The following is a 19449-nucleotide window of genomic DNA, read 5'->3' as shown; positions in this document are numbered from 1 at the left end:
ACATAAGCGCCTCCACACTTGACGTAACGGTTTAAAAAGCAAGTCACCAACTGGTGGGGGCCCCCTAGGAAGATGTAGAGTGTGCAACAAATAACTAAAATGGTATGGGGTGCAAAGAGCTAGTTCCGAGACAGTGGCCGAAAAATGACATGTGCCCCGGAACCAATCATTTAAATGTCTCATTTGGCAAGCTTGAGAAAACAGACGAAGACTGTGAAGTCCCAGCCCTCCCTGCGCCTTTGGAAGCATCAAGATGGACAAAGAAATCCTAGCCCTTTTACCATTTCACAAATAAGAAGTCAGGTATTTCCCCACCTCTTTATCGTGCTTAGTGGACAACAAAATAGGAAGCATTTGAAAAACATAAAGCCATTGGGGCAATAACACCATATTATATAAAGCAATTTTACCCATCAATGATAGAGGAAAGTCCCTCCAAATAGATAGTTTATGTTGAGTGAAGGTCAGGAGCGGCAGGACATTCAAGGAATATAAACTGGTGAGATCCATGGGTATGTTAATTCCCAGGTAAGTCAAGTGAGTAGTAGCCCAACGTAAGGGAAAAGTCCCCCTCCACCTAGCGGGTATTTCTCGGGACAGAGGGAGTACCAATGATTTTTGAAAGTTGAGAACCAATCCGAAATATAAACTAAATTCGTCTAAAATAGCTAATGCTCTCGTCAGGGAGACTTGTGGGTCAGACAAGGTTAATAACATATCGTCAGTAAACGCCAAAACACGCAGTTGAGAGTCCCCCTCCAGAAGGCCCCTTATTCCATCATCCCTCTGCAAAGTACGCAAAAAGGGATCCAGATAGAGCAAAAACAACAAGGGAGAAAGAGGGCTACCTTGTCTCGTCCCCCACGCTATCTGGAAGGATGGAGTCCTCGTCCCATTCACTAAGATGTTACACCATCTTTAAAAAGGGATCAAGAGGTGACCCGGGGAATTACAGACCAGTAAGTCTGACCTCGGTTCTGGGGAAAATGACGGAAGCGCTGATTAAAGAAAGCATCAAGGAGCATCTAGAAAGGAATAAACTTATGAAAACAAGCCAACATGGTTTCTGCAAGGGAAGATCGTGCCTAACAAACTTACTGCACTTATTCGAAGGAATTAACAAACGGATGAACAAAGGGGACCCCATAGACATCGTATACTTAGACTTCCAAAAAGCTTTTGACAAGTTACCCCTTGAACGCCTATTTCGGAAACTGAAGAACCATGGGGTGGAAGGAGACATATACAGATGGATCAGAAATTGGCTGGCAGGTAGGAAGCAGAGGGTAGGAGTGAAGGGCCACTACTCGGACTAGAGGAGGGTCACGAGTGGTGTTCTGCAAGTATCGGTGCTTGGACCGCTGCTATTCAATATATTTATAAATGATCTAGAAACAGGGACGAAGTGCGAAGTAATAAAATTTGCAGACGACACCAAACTATTTAGTGGGGCTAGGACTATAGAGGAATGCGAAGATTTACAAAGGGACCTGAACAGACTGGAGGAATGGGCGACGAGATGGCAGATGAAGTTCAATGTAGAGAAATGCAAAGTCTTGCACGTAGAAAACAGAAACCCGAGATACAACTACATGATGGGAAGGCTGTTACTGAGTGAGAGTACCCAAGAAAGGGACTTGGGGGTAATAGTCGACAAGACAATGAAGCCGTCGGCACAGTGCACAGCGGCCGCTAAGAAAGGGAATAGAATGCTAGGTATAATCAAGAAGGGTATTACAACCAGAACAAAAGAAGTTATCCTGCCATTGTATCGGGCAATGGTGCACCCGCATCTGGAGTACTGCGTCCAATATTGGTCGTCATACCTAAAGAAGGATATGGTGATACTCGAGAGGGTCCAGAAGAGAGCGACATGTTTGATAAAAGGTATGGAAAACCTTTCATACGCTGAAAGACTGGAGAAACTGGGGCTCTTTTCCCTGGAGAAGCGGAGACTTAGAGGGGATATGATAGAGACTTACAAGATCATGAAGGGCATAGAGAAAGTGGAGAGGGACAGATTCTTCAAACTTTTGAAATCTGAAAGAACGAGAAGGCATTCGGCAAAACTAAAAGGGGACAGATTTAGAACCAACGCTAGGAAGTTCTTCTTCACCCAATGGGTGGTGGACACCTGGAATGCGCTTCCAGAGGGCGTGATAGGACATTGGTACGGTATTGGAGTTCAAGAAGGGATTGGACAATTTTCTGAAGGAAAAGGGGATAGGAGCCTAGGGTATAGATAGAGGATTACTATACAGGTCTTAGACCTGGTGGGCCACCACGGGAGAGGGCTGCTGGGCAGGATGGACCTCTGGTCTGACCCAGCAGAGGCACTTCTTATGTTCAGGATCCTCCACACTGACCATCCCTTCTTTCCTCAGCAACGCTCCTGCTTCCACCACCCTCTTATGGGCTCCATTGATGGAGCCCAAAGGGAAACAGCCATCGATAACGTAGGTTTTTCTGCTTCAGGACCACCATGATCGGTTGAAACTCTCTCCTCTGCTGCAGGGTAATAGCTGACAGGTCCTGGAATACCTCCACTTTATGATACTTCCACTCAAAGGTGCCCAGATCCCTGGCTTTGCGCACCATTTTGTCCTTATCTGCAAAGTTGTGCAAGCAAGCAATAATGTCCATGGGATACTCCGCCTTTTTGGGCCCCAGTGTGCAGTGAGCCTTAGCCACCTTCAGCACCAAAATAGATTCTCTTGCGTCCTCATCCGAGGAGAAGATAGAGCTATATATCTCTTGCACCACCTTTATTGTGTCAGAGTAATTCGCTGTTTCTGGCACCCCACAGATGCGGATATTATTCCTTCGGGACCTGTTTTCCAGGTCCTCCACCCTGTTATAACAGTCCTGCCAGTCCTTATGGGCCATTTCAAATGCTCCACTCAGCTCCTGGGCCACATCCTCCTGCTCCTCTATGTGGCGCTCCGTCTCCTCCACTCTCCCCATGAGGTCTGCCAGGTCCTGCATGATTTCTTTTACAGCGTCCTTAATTTTCCCTTTCACCGCAGCTACCTCCTGCTTTATATCACTGGCCATTGCTGGAGGTCCACTTTCGTCTTTGCCGCCGATAAAGACTCCATGCGCTGCAGTCTTGGAGAGGCGCCCCACTCTGACTCCTCCTCTGACCCACTCTCCACGGACTCACACACCGACACGCTGGAGACTCCACGCATCTGGCGTAGGCCACATTTTTCCATTGCCTTTTTGGTAGGGCACCCCTCATCAGTTTTCTTTTTCAAAGGCATTTTGCAGCCGCACACACCCTCTGGAACGCTACCACACGCCCCACTGACTCACACGTGTTTTGGGAAGGGAGAATTTGTTCACCAGGATCAGAGCTCCGGCTCTAATCTTCCATTCGGTTTGGTGACGTCACCGGAAATCACATCTCTCCTTTATTATCTCTCCCTATACTCCTCCCCGAGAATTCCATTCACTGGGCTAGTCTCTCTTATTTGTACCCACCTCCTCTACTGTCAACTCCAGACTATATTCCTCTTCTTTTGCTGCATCATACGCCTGGGACGGACTGCCCAAGTCAGTACATCAAGCTCCATCTCTGGCAGTATTCAAATCCAGACAAAATGCCCACCTTTTCAAAGCTGCTTTTAACTCCTAACCCCTATCCACTTGTAAAGTAACCATGCCTTTATCTTTATTGGAAGCTTCTATACTGCTACTAATGACTGTCTCTTGGATGTTTTTAATGTGCAGTGCTGCATACATCTAGCAGTGCAATAGAAATGATAAGTAGTAGTAGTATATAGGTCAAACCTGCACGCATAAGGGCTATTGGGGTGGTGTAGTTTGGTTGAGTAGGTTTTGGAGGGCTCACCATACACTATAAAGGGGGTTATGATGAGATGTGTACCTGGGCCTTTTTATGTGAAGTTAATTGCAGTGTCCCCTAAGGTGCCCCACTGCTCCGCTGGGATGTGTGTGTGGCTAGTCTACTATAACTGCATCCCAATGGCTTGCTTAGTGTGGTTTTCTTTTGGATGTGGGGTTTTCCCCCCCCCGAAAATGGTTCAAAAGATAGCCATTTCATAGATGTGCGTCTATTTTCAAAATGAAAAGACATGTTTCTGTTTTGCTACTGGATTTTTGTATGTCTTTCGCAAAATGTTCAAACTCAGATTTGGACTTCATATCAAAAATGCCCCTCTGTATGTGTTTGTGACAAGGAAAAGTTGAAGATTTGCCCAGAGTGCTCAATATTTTTGCACCAGCCTTAGACTGAAGAAACTGAAAAAGAGAGACCCTATAGAAAATGATAATACAGAGAAAGAAGTTCATAATCTTGCCTGGGCCTTCATTTAAAGAATAGGTATTTTTTTAAAAAGCCCTATTTTCTGTATGAGTTCCAGTTTATTACAAGGAGAAACAGTTTTCTAAAAGAAACTGCAGCAAGATTTTAAAAAGATGAGATCCTGAAAGAACATTCAGCCCAGTATTTCAAGATTACAGTGCTATCTCTGTCAACACAAAATCTTTAAAAGTAAGCCAAATTCTTAGTTAACTAAAGCCTTTCCTCCTGAGTCTTGACTCGCAATTATATTTTTTGACCTTTTCAAAGCCACAAGACATTCTGCTAGTAGTAGTTTCCAAAAGCTCTTTTTATTGTTTCTTGGCAGAGCTTGTGCCTATAGATAGATGGGTCAGTAGTAACAGAGTTTAAATGGCTGTTTGAAAAAGAGTTCAGTATCAGAGGTCATACAGGTCTTAACCAGCAAAGGGACTTGATTCGTTTGGGAAATGGTTCAAACAATGGAAAGGAACAAGTGGAAACTGAGGGTAAAAGACTAGCATCAAACACATTATAACACATTACCAAAAATCCATCCAGCCCAAGTCACAAATAATAGAAGACAAGACAACATTTAAAATTAGAATGCACACAAATTTTATTGCAAAGTCTAAACTTATGCAACTATAAATGAATCTAGATGAGTAAAAAAACAAACAAACATGGAATTGTATCTGATTTCTTTTCTTTTGTCTTTTCTGATTTTCTACTTTATAATATTGTCCTCTGGATGTATTTTTATATATATAATGTTATGTTTCCTAACTCAGACCATTTTAGAAGTTGACACAAGCACAGGAATATTTGTGGTAATATGCAGCTTTTTCCTGCCAGACAATACTGTAACAACCTCAAGGCGGTCCTTGGGTATTCAAGACAATTTGGGGGGGGATGATACATATTTAGCATATTATGTTCATTTTCAAGGAAGACAAACTTAAATTTAAGAAATAAATAGCCCTATGAGGGATGGAATTGGATTCTGTCCATCTAGACAGACTGGTCAAACTACTGTTGCAATAAAAATAGAAACAAGAAGTAAATATGTACGGTAGTTTGAATGGCAAACTGCAGCTTTGCAAATCTCCTCGGTGGACGTCAGACTAATTCAGGACATTAACACTGCTATGGTTCTAATATGAGCTTTGCCATGTCCTTCTTAAGTCAGACCTGCCTGGGAATATCAGAAGAAGAAGCAGTCTGCTAACAATCTGGACACTGTCTTTTGATTATAGCAATTTCAGGCTTGTGAAGGTTAACTTTCTATTAATTTTGGCTTATTCTAGGCAGAAGGCAATGACCCTTGCAATATAAACTGTGCAGGACTTGTTCGTGTTTATGAACATTGGTCTTAGGGGTTGCCTCAGTAGTTCATTTGCATGTGAAGGATCTGAATCTTATTCTCAGTATAGGATTTCTATTTCTGGGGCCAGAAAGTTATAGAGGTAGGGAGGGAATCAGTCACCATACGAGTACTTATGCTTAGTGTCCAGATTTAGGGCACGTTTACAGTGTTCCTGGAAGAAGTACTGGTGCGTGTTCCCAGTGGAAGACTGCAGGTACAATGATTGGACTAGGAATCTGGGAGGGATCTACATTAGAGGCAGGGCTGGCATTAAGAGGGGATGGGCCCCATAGCTCCAGTGGGCCCCTATGGGTCAGGATGTCCTTCCCTTCTCCCCACCTCATTCCAAAGCCCCCCTCACTTTTTTAAAATGCAAAAGGGTCACTGACATGGCAGCGGTTCTCTAGTGCTGTTTGTAGCTTCCTTGGTGCTGTTCCTCTGCTGTGGTCTGCCCAAATAGAAACAGGAAGTTATGTCAGAGGGGGTAAACCATGGCAGAGGAACAGTGCCAAGGAAGTCATGAACAGCGCTAGAGAATTGTTGCTGCAACACCCCTGAATAGGAGAAAATTCCTTTAATGCCTGTGCCATATTAGAACTCTAGTTGTGATTAATCTGGAAACCCGAAGTAGCAGAAGAAAATTACTGGGTCAAAAAAATTAATGGAACTTGGGAAAAGCATAGTTACTTACCTGTAACAGGTGTTAGTCAAGGACAGCAGGCAGACATTCTCACATGTGGGCAACATCATCTACAGAGCCAGTGCAAAAGTGTACTGTCACTTTAAAAGACTGAAAAGTCTCACGACTGCCTGTACTGCACATGAGTTGGTGCCTTCCTGCCTGACGTTGGCTTGTGGGACCATCTGCTTTAATAAAAAAAAGGTAAGAAGCCAACTAGGGAAGAGCCAACTAGGGGAGGTGGGAGAGTTGTAAGAATATCTACTTGCTGTACTGGGATAACACCTGTTACAGGTTAATTAACTGTGCTTCATCCTAGGACAAGCAGGCAGCAAATTTTCACATGTGGGACTCCCTAGCTTCTAGGATTATGATTGTGAAGTGACCTGTTCTGCAGTCTATAACAGCGCAGGCAAAAGTCAGGACAGAGTTCAGGACCTAGGCACTGGACATACCAGTTATGTGGGTCAGTAGCCATATTCTCAATCTATCTGTTTCCACTGCAACTGTCCCTGCTGCCTTCAAACATGCAATGATTAAGCCGTTTCTCAAAAAACCCTTGCTGCACCCCACCTGCCCATCCAACTTTCTGTCTTCTTTCTTCCGTTCCTATCCAAGCTACTCAAGCGTGCTATTCTCTGCCGCTGCCTGGTCTTCCTTTCAACTCGACATATTCTCAATCCTCTACAATCTGGCTTTCACCCACAACACTGCATAGAGACTACCCTCACTAAAGTCTGCAGTGACTTGTTCATGGCCAGATCTAAGGGCCTTTACTTGATCCTTATCCTTCTCCAGTATGTCTACTGCCTTTGATACTGTTAATCACAGCTTACGCCTTGATACGCTGTCCTTGCTTGGATTCCGTGAATCTGTTCTCTCCTGGCTTGCCTTCTACCTCTCCCAACACACCTTTAGTGTATGAGTTGGTGGGTCTTCTTCTGCTGCCACCCCACTAGCGGTTGGTGTAGTTCCACTAGCGGTGGGCATAGGATGAGGGTTCTGTCTTAGGACCTCTTCTCTCTCTCTACACCTCTTTCCTATTGTCCTGATCTTCTCCCATGGCATCCAGTATCACCTATATGCTGATGACTCCCAGATTTACCTCCGTACACCTAAATTTCACCTAAAGTCCAAGAAAAAGTCTGCGTGTTTGGCTGACAATGCTGCCTGGATGTCCTGCTGTCATCTGAATCTAAATATGTTCAAGACTGAGCTGCTCCTCTTTCCTCTTAAACCCTCTGCTCCTCCTCCTCCTTTCTCCAGCTCAGTAAATAATACTGTCATTGGTCTTCTCTGCTCGCAACTTTGGAGTTGTCTTCGATTCTGACCTCTCATTTTCTACGCACATCCAACAAGCTGCGAAGACCTGTTGCTTCTATCTCTTCAATATCACCAAAATTCGCCCCTTCCTTTCTGAGCACACTACCCAGACCGTTGTCCATACTCTCGTTACCTCACACTTAGATGACTGTAATCTACTTCTAAATGGTCTTCCACAGTGTCGCCTCTCCCCCTTGCAATCTGTTCAAATCTCTGCTGTATGACTCATCTTCTACCAACCTCACTACACTCATGTCACCCCTCTCCTTAAGTCACTTCACTGGCTCCCTATCCACCATTGCATACAGTTCAAGCTTCTATTGCTGGCCTACAAGTGTGTTCATTCTGCTGCCCCCTCAATATCTCTCCTCTCTTCTTTCTCCTTATACATCCCCCAGAGTACTCCTTTCTTCAGATAAGCCGCTCTTAATTGTACCCTTCTCCTCCTCTGCCAAGTCCAGACTTTGTTCCTTTCATCTAGCTGCCCCCTATGCCTGGAATAAATTACCTGAGTTTGTCCGCCAAGCCCCTTCCCTTACCTTGTTTAAAAGCAGACTGAAAACCCACCTTTTTGATATACCCTTTAATTCTTAACCCTACTCCTCTGCCACCATCCCTGCCAGCTGATTAACCGTTCTCCTTATCTGTTCCATGACATTCTGTTTGTCTGTCTGTTTAGATTGTAAACTCTTTCGAGCACGGACTGTTTTCTTCTTTGTGATTCTGTACAGCACTGCATATGTCTGGTAGCGCTTAGAAATAATTAATGCACCGCTTGAAGCCACTGGAAAGCTCTAACATCAAGGAAAAAAATGCTGATGGTCCTGTTGCACCGAGTGCACTGCTTGAAGCCACTGGAAGGCTTTGACATTGAGGAAAATAACGCCGATGTAAAATCAAAGGACTCAGTTGTCCAGGGAGGTTAAGTACATATGATGCTGAGAAAAGCTCGATGCACTCAGCCTGAAAACAGGCCAAGATGAGCCCAAAGGTCCAAAAAACAAAAAATTGGTAAAAAGAAAACATTTACCAAAATAAAGAAATAATGAAGAAACTAAGAGAAAAACTAAACAGGAAGGCACTATAAAAGTAGAGTTTGGTGTGCTGGAAAAAAACACATCTCAACTTTGTGGAAAATGAGAACTGATGGTCCCAGAAGCTGATGTCAGGGGATGGGGTGGGGGGTGGAGAGGCACCGGCACATGCATAGTAGGCAATATGCATACTAGGCTCCATGAATGACGTCACCTACATGTGTGAATATGCTACCTGCTTGTCAATGAATAAAGTATAGGGCACCTTTTACAAGGCCGCAGTGGAAATTTCTACTGTGGACCGGCAAGGTAAATGTTTCGATGCTCATAGGAATTCTAAGAGCACCAGAGCATTTACTTCACTGGCTCGTGGTAGAAACAGCCACTGCAGCTTTGTAAAAGCCAGCAATAGCTGATTTATTGTTTGATTAATTATTGTAATTTTGTTTTATTGACTTGATGTTAATCTAGAGATAATGATTAGGATAGTATAAACAAATTTTATGTTATATTGAAAATTAATGTAGAATAATTGCGTGGTTAAGTTGGAAATGTGGAATTTCCTTAGGGAGAAATGGGATGAGTGCACAGTAACACTTTGATATCATTAAACTTGTAATAAGGGTGGATAAATCACTGTGAACAGGCCAAGCGATCACCTCCCATTATTTCACCACCACCAGGTTCCTCTGGTCTTCTTTTTCTTCCACCAGCAGGTTCTTCTACATGCTTCACTACTCTATGCTCTTCAAAACACAACCAGGCTCGCTTCCCTGGTCACTCTGGCCACCAAACATCACTCCAGTCTCCACCGATCCCTCTGGTTACCACCGGGTCCTCTTCCACTCTCATGTCTCGTCTGGGCATTCTGGCTGCTCTGGTATCATAAGAACATAAGAAGTGCCTCTGCTGGGTCAGACCAGAGGTCCATCGTGCCCAGCAATTTTCCTTCAGAAAATTATCCAATTCCTTCTTAAACCCTAATACTGTACTCTGTCCTATCACGCCCTCTGGAAGCTCATTCCAAGTGTCCACCACCCGCTGGGTGAAGAAAAACTTCCTAGCATTGGTTTTGAATCTGTCCCCTTTCAGCTTTTCTGAATGCCCTTTCGTTCTTGTAGTTTTCTAAAGTTTGAAGAATCTGTCCCTCTCCACTTTCTCTATGCCCTTCATGATCTTGTAAGTCTCTATCATATCCCCTATAATTCTCCTCTTCTCAAGGGAAAAGAGCCTCAGTTTCTCCAATCTCTCAGTGTATGAAAGGTCACCACTGGTCCCTCCACTGCTCACTCGCCAATAATCATCAGTTAAGGGTCTCATGTTCTTCTGGCTGCTTTCCTCTGTATTTTCTGGCTGCTTCTGGTACCATTACCAGTCTCTGCTAATTGCCACCAGTCCTGCCAGTCCCTCCACCAGTCACTTGCCAGTCACCATCAGCCTAGGACCTCGAACACCCCTGGCTGCCTCCCTTTGGGTCTTCTGGCTATTACCTCTGGTCCCTCCAGGATACCACCCATGGACCCTCCTGTTACTGATCACTCCCTGATTACTCTCCTAGTCTCTCAGATACTTTCCCTGAGGACTTTCCCAGTCTCCCTCCTGCCATTGGTCACTCCATGAGGACTCTCCTGGTCACTCAGTCTTCACTTCCTGAGGACTCTCTTGGCCACTGAGACATTCCTCACTGGTCAAGGTTGGTCATCAAGCATGGGTACTCTTTAGGCACTCCAAGCTCTAAAAGACATGGGCTAGTCAAGGTTAAGCTTACTGAGGGATTTCGCCAACATTCCTCCCCTTGAGGGTTGCCTAAGCTCCAGAAGAAGCTCTTGCTTTTCCCTGATTTGTTCTAGAACTCTTTTCAGCTCTCTTTTCCACTCAAGGTGAGAAGAGAGCTCCCAGGAGGCTTTGCGGCATCTATATGCCAATGAGCTCCTTCTAATGCTGAGACTTCTCTCTTCTGGTCGGTTATGGGATTTATACACCCTGGGGCTCTTTTACTAAAGTATGGTAACTATGTACTTACCTCACATTCATTTTTGCATTAAATGTGTGGTAAGTGCTGAAGCTGTGCAGTAAATGCAGGGACTTTGGCCAGCATTACTCTGCATTTACCACACAGGGCAGAGAATTACTACACAGGTACTGGGTTACAGGCAGTGCCTGAAAGTGTGGTGCAGAATACTGAAAATGAAGCAAATAAAGAATTGATAAAGCAGCACCTTTACCTCAAACCCAAATAAACAACCCCTTCATCTGTTGGAGGAGAGGAACCCAATTATTATCAAATGGTGAAAAAAAGACCTCAGTGTGAACAGGAAACCACTAATAGCCCAACAGGCTCTTAAATAGCAGTCCCACACTAATCACTGGTCAAAAAAGCCTCCACGTTTATTTACGAATTTTAAATCAAAAAGTCTCTCACAGATTATCTCTCCCAGCAGAGGAACATATCAATTGGTAATCACTCCAGGTAATCATTCTACAAGCAGTTAAATGACATTCAAAAAATCACCACTTAGCTGCACAGATTGCTCCAAACCCTCATATTCCAAACTGCTTCTTCTTCAACCCCAACAGCGGTATCCTGTTTTGCTGAGAAAGTATCTTCAGGGGAAAAAATTCCATGGAGTTGTGATCAGAAATGGCTGCGCAAGTTCCTGGGGCAGTCTCATCTGCAGAGGACTGCCATCGCAATCTGGTGTGGCAGGCCCCAGCAACAAATAAGACAGCAGCAGCAGCCTTGATCCCTATAGCAAGAGCTTCAAACTGCTTTTTCAAAATCATATCCACCTTGCAGTCCTATACATCTTTCAGCATACCACCACCCTCATTTGGGAGCAGTGGCAAAGTAAATGTGAGTGGCGCCGAGGTGATGGCGTCCCTTCCCCCCCCCCCTGCAACACACATGTGCCCCTTTCCTTTCCCTGTACCTTTTTAACTTCTCCGGCATGAGTGGCATGCCCACATTGGTAGCAGCTCGCCCTTTGATTTCACTTCCTAGGCCCACTCCCATGGGGGGGTGGCCTAAGGGATCTGACCAATCAGAATGTTAGGCTACTACCAGTGCATCCCAGAAAGCACTGCAAGAGAGAACTAAAATTCCAGTTGGCCCAAGTGCCTAAGGCCCTTCCTCTTTGAGGAGCCTTAAGCACCTGGGCCAATCAGGGCCTTAAGACCCTCTGTGGTGCATCCCACAATGCACTGTGAAGGGGAAATTGGCAGAGGCAGGACTGCTGGCCAAAGGGAGTAAGCATCCCTCCAGCCAGCCAACTCAATAAAGTACTTGGGGGGCCCCGGTGGGTTTGGAGAGTATTTCTGGCAGAAGGGACTGGGAATCCCTCCTGCCAGTGGATGTCTCGGGGGGTTCTGGCAGGAGGGACTGGGCATCCCTCCTGCCGGGGGGATGTCTTGGGAGGGTGAAGGGATTTCGTTGTCTTGGGGAGAGAGGTACTGGGCATCCCTCTTGACAGGGGATGTCTTGGGGTGGTGGCGGCAGGAGGAAATGGGCACTCCTCCTGCCTTGGACATTTGGGGGTGGAGGGGACAGCTTTGGGAGTTCAGGCAGCTTTGGGGGTTCAGGCAGGAGGGATTGGCATCCCTCCTGCCAGTAGTCTTTGGGGGGGAGGCACGAGTTCCCTGCTGTGGCTGCTAATCTGATCGCAGCAGGGAGATTCCCTTTCCGTGATTGGATCAGCAGCTGCGTCTATCTGAAATGCAGACTAGCATTTAGCTGGCCTACATGTCAGGCACCTATCGCGGCCCTAGGGAAATGCCTAGGGTCACCTAAGCTCGCCTAAGACCACTCCCGGGATGGAACCATGCCCAGCCTTAGATGAGCTTAGGCAGCTCTACACACCTCCCTAGGCTTGCAAAAATGCCTACAATGTAGGTGACCCTCCTCGTGACTTTTTTTTTTTTAAATGTACAGCAATAAGACGCCTACTATTGCCTATAATTGGGATGCCGTTTATAGAATTTGCCTCTAAGGACTCCTTTTACAAAGGTAGTGTTTTTAGCTCATGCACCGGCTAATGCGCGCTAACCGAAAACTACCGCCTGCTCAAGAGGAGGCGGTAGCGGCTAGTGCGCGTGGCATTTTAGCGCATGCTATTCCACACGTTAAGGCCCTAACACGCCTTCGTAAAAGGAGTCCTAAGTTTCTTCATGCATTTTTTTCATTTTCAATATCATTTTTTTGAGAAGTAATGCTTGTTCATATTGCTCTAAGGCAACACCCCTCCAGCCACACATAATGACATCCTATTCTAAAATTCCTTTACATTGAAAAATGTTTGTTTTCAGTCTACTGATCTAAGCAAATGATTATGTTTAGTCATGCAATAAACTATCATCAGTACATAAAAATGTTTACCTTTAATTGTATATTAGCACTTTCTAGTTTCTTGGCTTCAGTAATTGCATGTAGTTGCTGATAGTCAACTGGTTTATATTTCCTGCTGCCAATACCATTTTTCATAAGAACCACCAGACTATCTATGTTAAACAAAAAAGAAAAGGGAGGGAAGGAACATTTAACATTTTGGAGAAACACTCTTAAAATGCTGAATTCTAAATTATAATCACATCTGGATGTGAACTACAAATAACTCATCAACCTATAGTAATTTTTCCACAAGAAGATGAAATTGCTTAATACTCTGTTTTAATAACTGCATATAGAGAAAGAAACTGAAGGTGCTCCTCTTTAAGGCTTGTGCATATTACTGAATGTTTAATTGTTTTATATTGAAAAATTAGATTTTTACCTGGATAATCTTCTTTCTATTAAAGGACATAGGAGTCACATCTTTCAGCTCCTCCTCCTTCACCAATGGAGTATAGTGTCCTCTTCAGTTTGTACCAAAGCAATCGATATGTTATATTATGTTAATCGAATTTTCTATTCCGCCTTTACCTATTCAGTTACATAAGAACATAAGAATTGACGCTGCTGGGTCAGACCAGTGGTCCATCGTGCCCAGCAGTCCGCTCACGTGGCGGCCCTCTGGTCAAAGACCAGCGCCCTAACTGAGACCAGCCCTACCCAAGTACATTCCGGTTCAGCAGGAACTTGTCTAACTTGGTCTCGAATCCCTAGAGGGTGATTTCCCCTATGACAGACTCTGGAAGAGCGTTCCAGTTCTCTACAACTCTCTGGGTGAAGAAGAACTTCCTTATGTTCGTATGGAATCTATCCCCTTTTAACTTTAGAGAGTGCCCTCTCATTCTCCCTACTTTGGAGAGGGTGAACAACCTGTCCTTATCAACTGAGTCTATTCCCTTCAGTATCTTGAATGTTTCGATCATGTCCCCTCTCAATCTCCTCTGTTCAAGGGAGAAGAGGTCCAGTTTCTCTAATCTTTCGCTATACGGTAACTTCTCCAGCCCTTTAACCATCTTAGTCGCTCTTCTCTGGACCCTTTCGAGTAGTACCGTGTCTTTCATGTACGGCGACCAGTGCTGGACGCAGTACTCCAGGTGAGGACGCACCATGGCCCGGTACAGCGGCATGATAACCTTCTCCGATCTGTTCGTGATCCCCTTCTTTATCATTCCTAGCATTCTGTTCGCCCTTTTCGCCGCCACCGCACATTGCACAGACGATTTCATCAATTTGTCGATCACAACTCCCAAGTCTCTTTCCTGGGAGGCCTCTCCAAGTACCGCCCCGGACATCCTGTATTCGTGCATGAGATTTTTGTTACCTACATGCATCACTTTACACTTATCCATGTTGAACCTCATCTGCCATGTTGATGCCCATTCCTCGAGCCCTAATTATGTCACGTTGCAAGTCTTCGCAATCCCCCTGCATTTTCACTACTCTGAATAACTTTGTATCGTCCACAAATTTAATCACCTCACTTGTCGTACCAATGTCCAGATTGTTTATAAAGATGTTGAAGATTACATATTTTTCCAAATGACAGGAGAAAAACTCCAGTTCACTATAGAATGATCTGAGGCAGTAAGAAGGTGCAAAGAAAACTGACAGGTTGAGCCATACTTGTCAATGTCCTTTAACAGAAAGAAGATTATCCAGGTAAGAACCTAGTCTTCCATTCTGTTGCAAGGAAATATGAATCTGTACTCTAGGTGATGTACCAAAGCAGTGGCAGATGCCTAGGGTGAGACAGATGAGCTTGCCCGCAAAACCAAAAGCAGGACTCAAAAACAGCATCCTCACAACCACTTAATATTTCAACAATCCTGGAACTCTCAGATAGGAAAGTGGCAACAGAAGTGACTTCTTCTCTCAGTTGCTTTAGCACCAGATAAGAATTGGTTACTTACGGCCTCTTATACAAAGCAACAGCCTCGAAGCCCTTTAAATCTATATGGGCTTCAGGGCCGTTAGCGCAGCACAGCCGCTAGCGCGGCTTTGTAAAAGAGGCCGTTAGACTTTTCTTTAAAAATAAACAAAAAGAATTTCTTGGGCACAAAATATTAATGTTTCCAGATCTGGCAAGGGACACACAAAAATGTCGATGTGAATTTTTGACATTAAAGCCCGGTGTTATTGCTCTTGGTGTGACTTTTTTCCTTTGTCACCCATGTAAATATGTAATATTGTATCATATGAAAAAATATGTTTTCTTTGACCCTAGCCAATTGACAACTTTTTTGTCAGGGGCTCACCTGGAAGAAGGGAAAATGAGTGCTTTTTGAATTGTTTGATATCCTATCTCAGCTAATTAAATCCTTTTTCTTTTTATGTTCTTCATTAATACGGCTTGCTGATTCTACTTGTTGGATCCTATATTGAGGACTTGAGTTGAGGTTAAGCTATAATTTTCTTATTATGGATGATTATTTTGCATAATCTGTATTGTATTTCACTTTTTACTTAACTTTACTTTTCTGTACAAGTGGATACTTGATATGTTATTGGAAAACAATAAATAAATAATGATTAAAGTTCCCCACTGAAATTGGCAAGGTACCTACCAGCGCTTACATAAAAAGTAGGCATGGTTATGGATGGAGTTTGAGCGTAGAAAGACAGGAGCTTTAAGAAAATGTTGAATACCATGCTGTTTGTAGACGCATACTTTTGATCTGTCTTTCCTAACGTTGTTTAAGCATTTTTGTAACATTTTTTAATACGTTACTGAGGAATTTGTAGGCTTTGTTTTCACATGTGTTGATATTATTTTGAAGAATGGTTTGTATTGTTTTTGTTCTTAGTTTTTGTATGTTTATTTGGAAACCACTGTGACTCCAGGCGGCATATTAAGGGCTCTTTTTACTAAGCTGCATTAGGGCATTAACGCGCAGAATAGCGCACGCTGAATTGCCCCGCACGCTAGACCTTAACGTCAGCATTGAGCTGGTGTTAGTTCTAGCTGTGTAGCACGCAGTAATATCCTGCGTGCGCTAAAAACACTAGCGCACCTTAGTAAAAGGAGCCCTAAGTTTTTAAATAAATAAATATTTTAGGCCAGGAAAAACATGGCCTAACATACCGGTGCCTAAGCTGTAGACGCCTACAGGTACCTAATTTAATTTATGCACTAGTAGGCGTGATTCTTACAAATAGTGCCTAAATATGATTGACATGCAGTAGGCACTTCCTTTTTGTAGTTTTACAATCACAGTCAAAGCAGTTTACAAACAGGTACTTCTAGCATTTTAGGGAAGAGGATTGACGGGGTTCAAAAGGAGTCTTCATGAGAATCGTGAAGATGAAATTAACTCAGGGCACTGGAGAGGGCTTGATTAGGGGGGGGGGTTATGAATCAGGCTTTTCATGAACGGATGAATAGTGTGGCGGGGTCCAGGGATAAGCCTAGCGCTGGCAACCCGGCTCCCGCCCCAGGCGTAGGACGGAGCGCTCCCAGGAGGACTCCCACTGGATAATCAGTAGAATAATTAGTAGATTGCTTTTTGGGTAAAGTTCAGCTTTTATCTTTATTACCCCCAGTTCACAGCACTGGGGTTCCAGTAGTCCCTCTGGTTGAGTGGACTTAACACAAATCATACATTCACAAGGTCTCTTCTTTATAATACAGTCCAGCCTGCTGCTTAGGCAAAAAGCCCAAAATAAACCAAAACGTTTTCTCTTTAGTTTTACTGCTTTTGTCTGCAAACACTTCAGGAAGCTTTAGACCTGACCCACCTGAAGCCCAATGCCCTCACTACCCCTATGCTCCTGGGTAGGGGCTAGGGAACTTTATATAACCCAACCTTTTAAGACTGGTGTAAGTCCCCTCCCAAAAGTTCCCTGCTTCAGGGTTATGCTATCAGGTCTCTGAGTTAGAGAGTTGCGCGGGGACAGAAATCCCACCCGTCCCCACCCGTCCCCGCCAAAATCCCACCCATCCCCACCCGTCCCCGTGAGGAATCCCTCCGTCCCCACCCGTCCCCGTGAGGAATCCCTCCGTCCCCACCCGTCCCCGCGAGGAATCCCCTCCGTCCCCACCCGTCCCCGCGAGGAATCCCCTCCGTCCCCACCCGTCCCCGCGAGGAATCCCCTCCGTCACCATCCTTCCCTATAAACTTCAGAAAATAGTTATTTTATTTAATTATGCTACTGAATTAAAGGCTCTGGTAGAGACCCATTTACAAATAAGCAAAGAGACTATTAATTTGGAAATATTAATTGGGAAGAATACATACTTTGTAAATGGGTTTCTACCAAAACCTCTAATGTAAATATAAAATATAAATACTCAGCTGATGAGAACCCACAAACTGTCAGCTGAGGACTTCCTTTGCAGTTGGCCTGGGGTCCCTTTTGCCAAGCTTGGCAGGCAGCAGTAGCGTCCCTGAGTCACAGATGCTGGCACCTCAGTGGCTCATGGATGCTGCCAGCGACTGCTGCGCTTGGTGGAGGGGAGTTCTGACCATCTCTAGAGGAGGTCCTCTGCTGGCGGTGCTTGGGGATCCCCACCAGTCACAGCAAGGGCCAACAAGTACTTCAACACTGTAGAAATAAAACCAGAAATGCATTTCCTTTTCTTTTGAACACAAAACAAAGATATCTGCCATATACATTTCCCAAGGCAGATGACTCTATGCAATGTCACCTCGGTAACAAAATACAAAAATAGACAAATACACCCCCTCCCTTTTTACTAAACCACAATAGTAGGTTTTAGCACAGGGAGTTACGCTGAATGCCTCGCGCTGCTCTCAATGCTCATAGGCTCCCTGCGCTAAAAAACAATATTGCGGTTTAGTAAAAGGGAGCCATAGTGCAAAATATAGACAGCAGATATAAATTCTCAAAACAGACACATTTTGATCACTAAATTGAAAATAAAATCATTTTTCCTATCTTTGCTGTTTGGTGATTTCATGAGTCTCTGGTTGCACTTTCTTCTTCTGACTGTGCATCCAATCTTTCTTCCTTTCTTTCAGCCTCCTGTATGTTTCCTCTCCTCCAGACCTCATTCTCTCCCCCAACTTTTTCTTTCTGTCTCCCTGTTCCCCCTTCTTTCTGTCTCTCTGTCTGCCCCCTTTCTTTCTTTCTCCGTGCCCTCCCCCAAGCCACTCGGTTTGCTGCCACCGCCATCGGGGAATAGTCCCCAAGCCACCGCTGTCCCAAGCTTTCCCTGCAGAAGCGTCGCGCTGACCAGCATTCCGCTCCCTGACGTCAATTCTGACGTAGGAGAGGAAGTTCCGGGCCAACAAGGCATTTCTCCTCATTCCATCCAGCCTGAGCCCCATCTCTCCTTGATCCAGCATTTCCCTTCTGTGTCTGTCAGAATTACCATTCCACCTATTTTCCAGCATCACCCTTCTTTGTGTCCATCTCACCTATATCCGTATCTCACCACTTTTTCAGAATCTTCATTTGTCTCTGTCCTTGTCTTTACCCCATATTCACCATTTGCCCTTTCAATGTCTTTATCTCCCCCCCCCACACACACTTTTTCAGCATTACTTCTATGTCTCTATTTCACCTCCTCTTCATGTCCCCTCTGTATCTCTATCCTTATTCAGAAGGTCCTGCTTACCCTTTCTCTTCTTTGTGTCACTATCTCCATTTTCAGCTTTCCCCCCTTTTCCTTTGTTACTGCACCCTGTAGCCAGAATCTTTCCACCCTCTCTCCACTCCGGCCCAGCCCAGTATGAAATATTTCCTTTTGTTTCTCTCCCCTCTCTCTTCTCCTCCCTCACCCACGAGTCCTGCATCTGGCCCTCTCCCTTCTACCTGCACCTGGCAACACCCCCCTGCTCCGCGGCTCTCTTAAGCAACTCGTCAGCAGCGGTGATCAAGACAAGCTGCCGACATCGAGGCCTTCCCTCTACGAGTCCCACCTTTGTGGAAAAAGGAAGTTGAAACAAGCGGGACTCGCAGAGGGTAGGCCCCGACGCCAGAAGCTTGTGTCGATCGTTGCTGCTGAGTTGCCGAAGAGAGCCGCAGGTAGAAGGGAGAGGGAGATAGGAAGGCTGTAGAAGCTCCGGAGCATGACACCGAACCCGGCCAGGATGATTTCTTTTTCAGGCTGCTGCTGCCGCTGCCATCCCCCACCCGAAATGACAAAAAACAGCCTAATGCCCGCGTCGGGAAATAGCCATGCTGAGCAGTGAGCTCAGCACGTACACAGATGAAAGCCTTGCTTGCTGATTGGTCCGGCGGCACGGTGGGGCGGGGCCGCCGGACCAATCAGCAAGCAAGGCTTTCATCTGTGTACGTGCTGAGCTCACTGCTCAACAAGGCTATTTCCCGACCCGACGCCAGACTTGTAAGCTGCATGCTTGCATCGCCAGAATTTAGGTAGGTTGTTTTCATCCC

The 19449-nt window shown here is 45.0% G+C and overlaps 1 protein-coding gene across 2 annotated transcripts in view; it reads right to left on the bottom strand.

Moving 5' to 3' along the window:
• The window catches only part of CCDC148 (coiled-coil domain containing 148), a 169298-nt gene that overhangs the window by 136195 nt on the left and 13654 nt on the right, over positions 1-19449 (bottom strand). Inside the window, exon 3 of one of the 2 annotated variants that reach the window (XM_033944463.1) lies at positions 13078-13199. In XM_033944463.1, coding sequence (XP_033800354.1) covers positions 13078-13199 — 122 coding nt within the window. Of the gene's footprint in view, positions 1-13077; positions 13200-19449 lie in introns of those variants that run through there. The other variant, XM_033944464.1, reaches the window with a different exon arrangement.

The sequence above is a fragment of the Geotrypetes seraphini genome, chromosome 5 (genome assembly GCF_902459505.1).
Source record: "Geotrypetes seraphini chromosome 5, aGeoSer1.1, whole genome shotgun sequence".
In the NCBI taxonomy this organism is placed as follows: Eukaryota; Metazoa; Chordata; class Amphibia; order Gymnophiona; family Dermophiidae; genus Geotrypetes; species Geotrypetes seraphini.
This window is presented reverse-complemented; position numbering and strand designations above follow the sequence as displayed.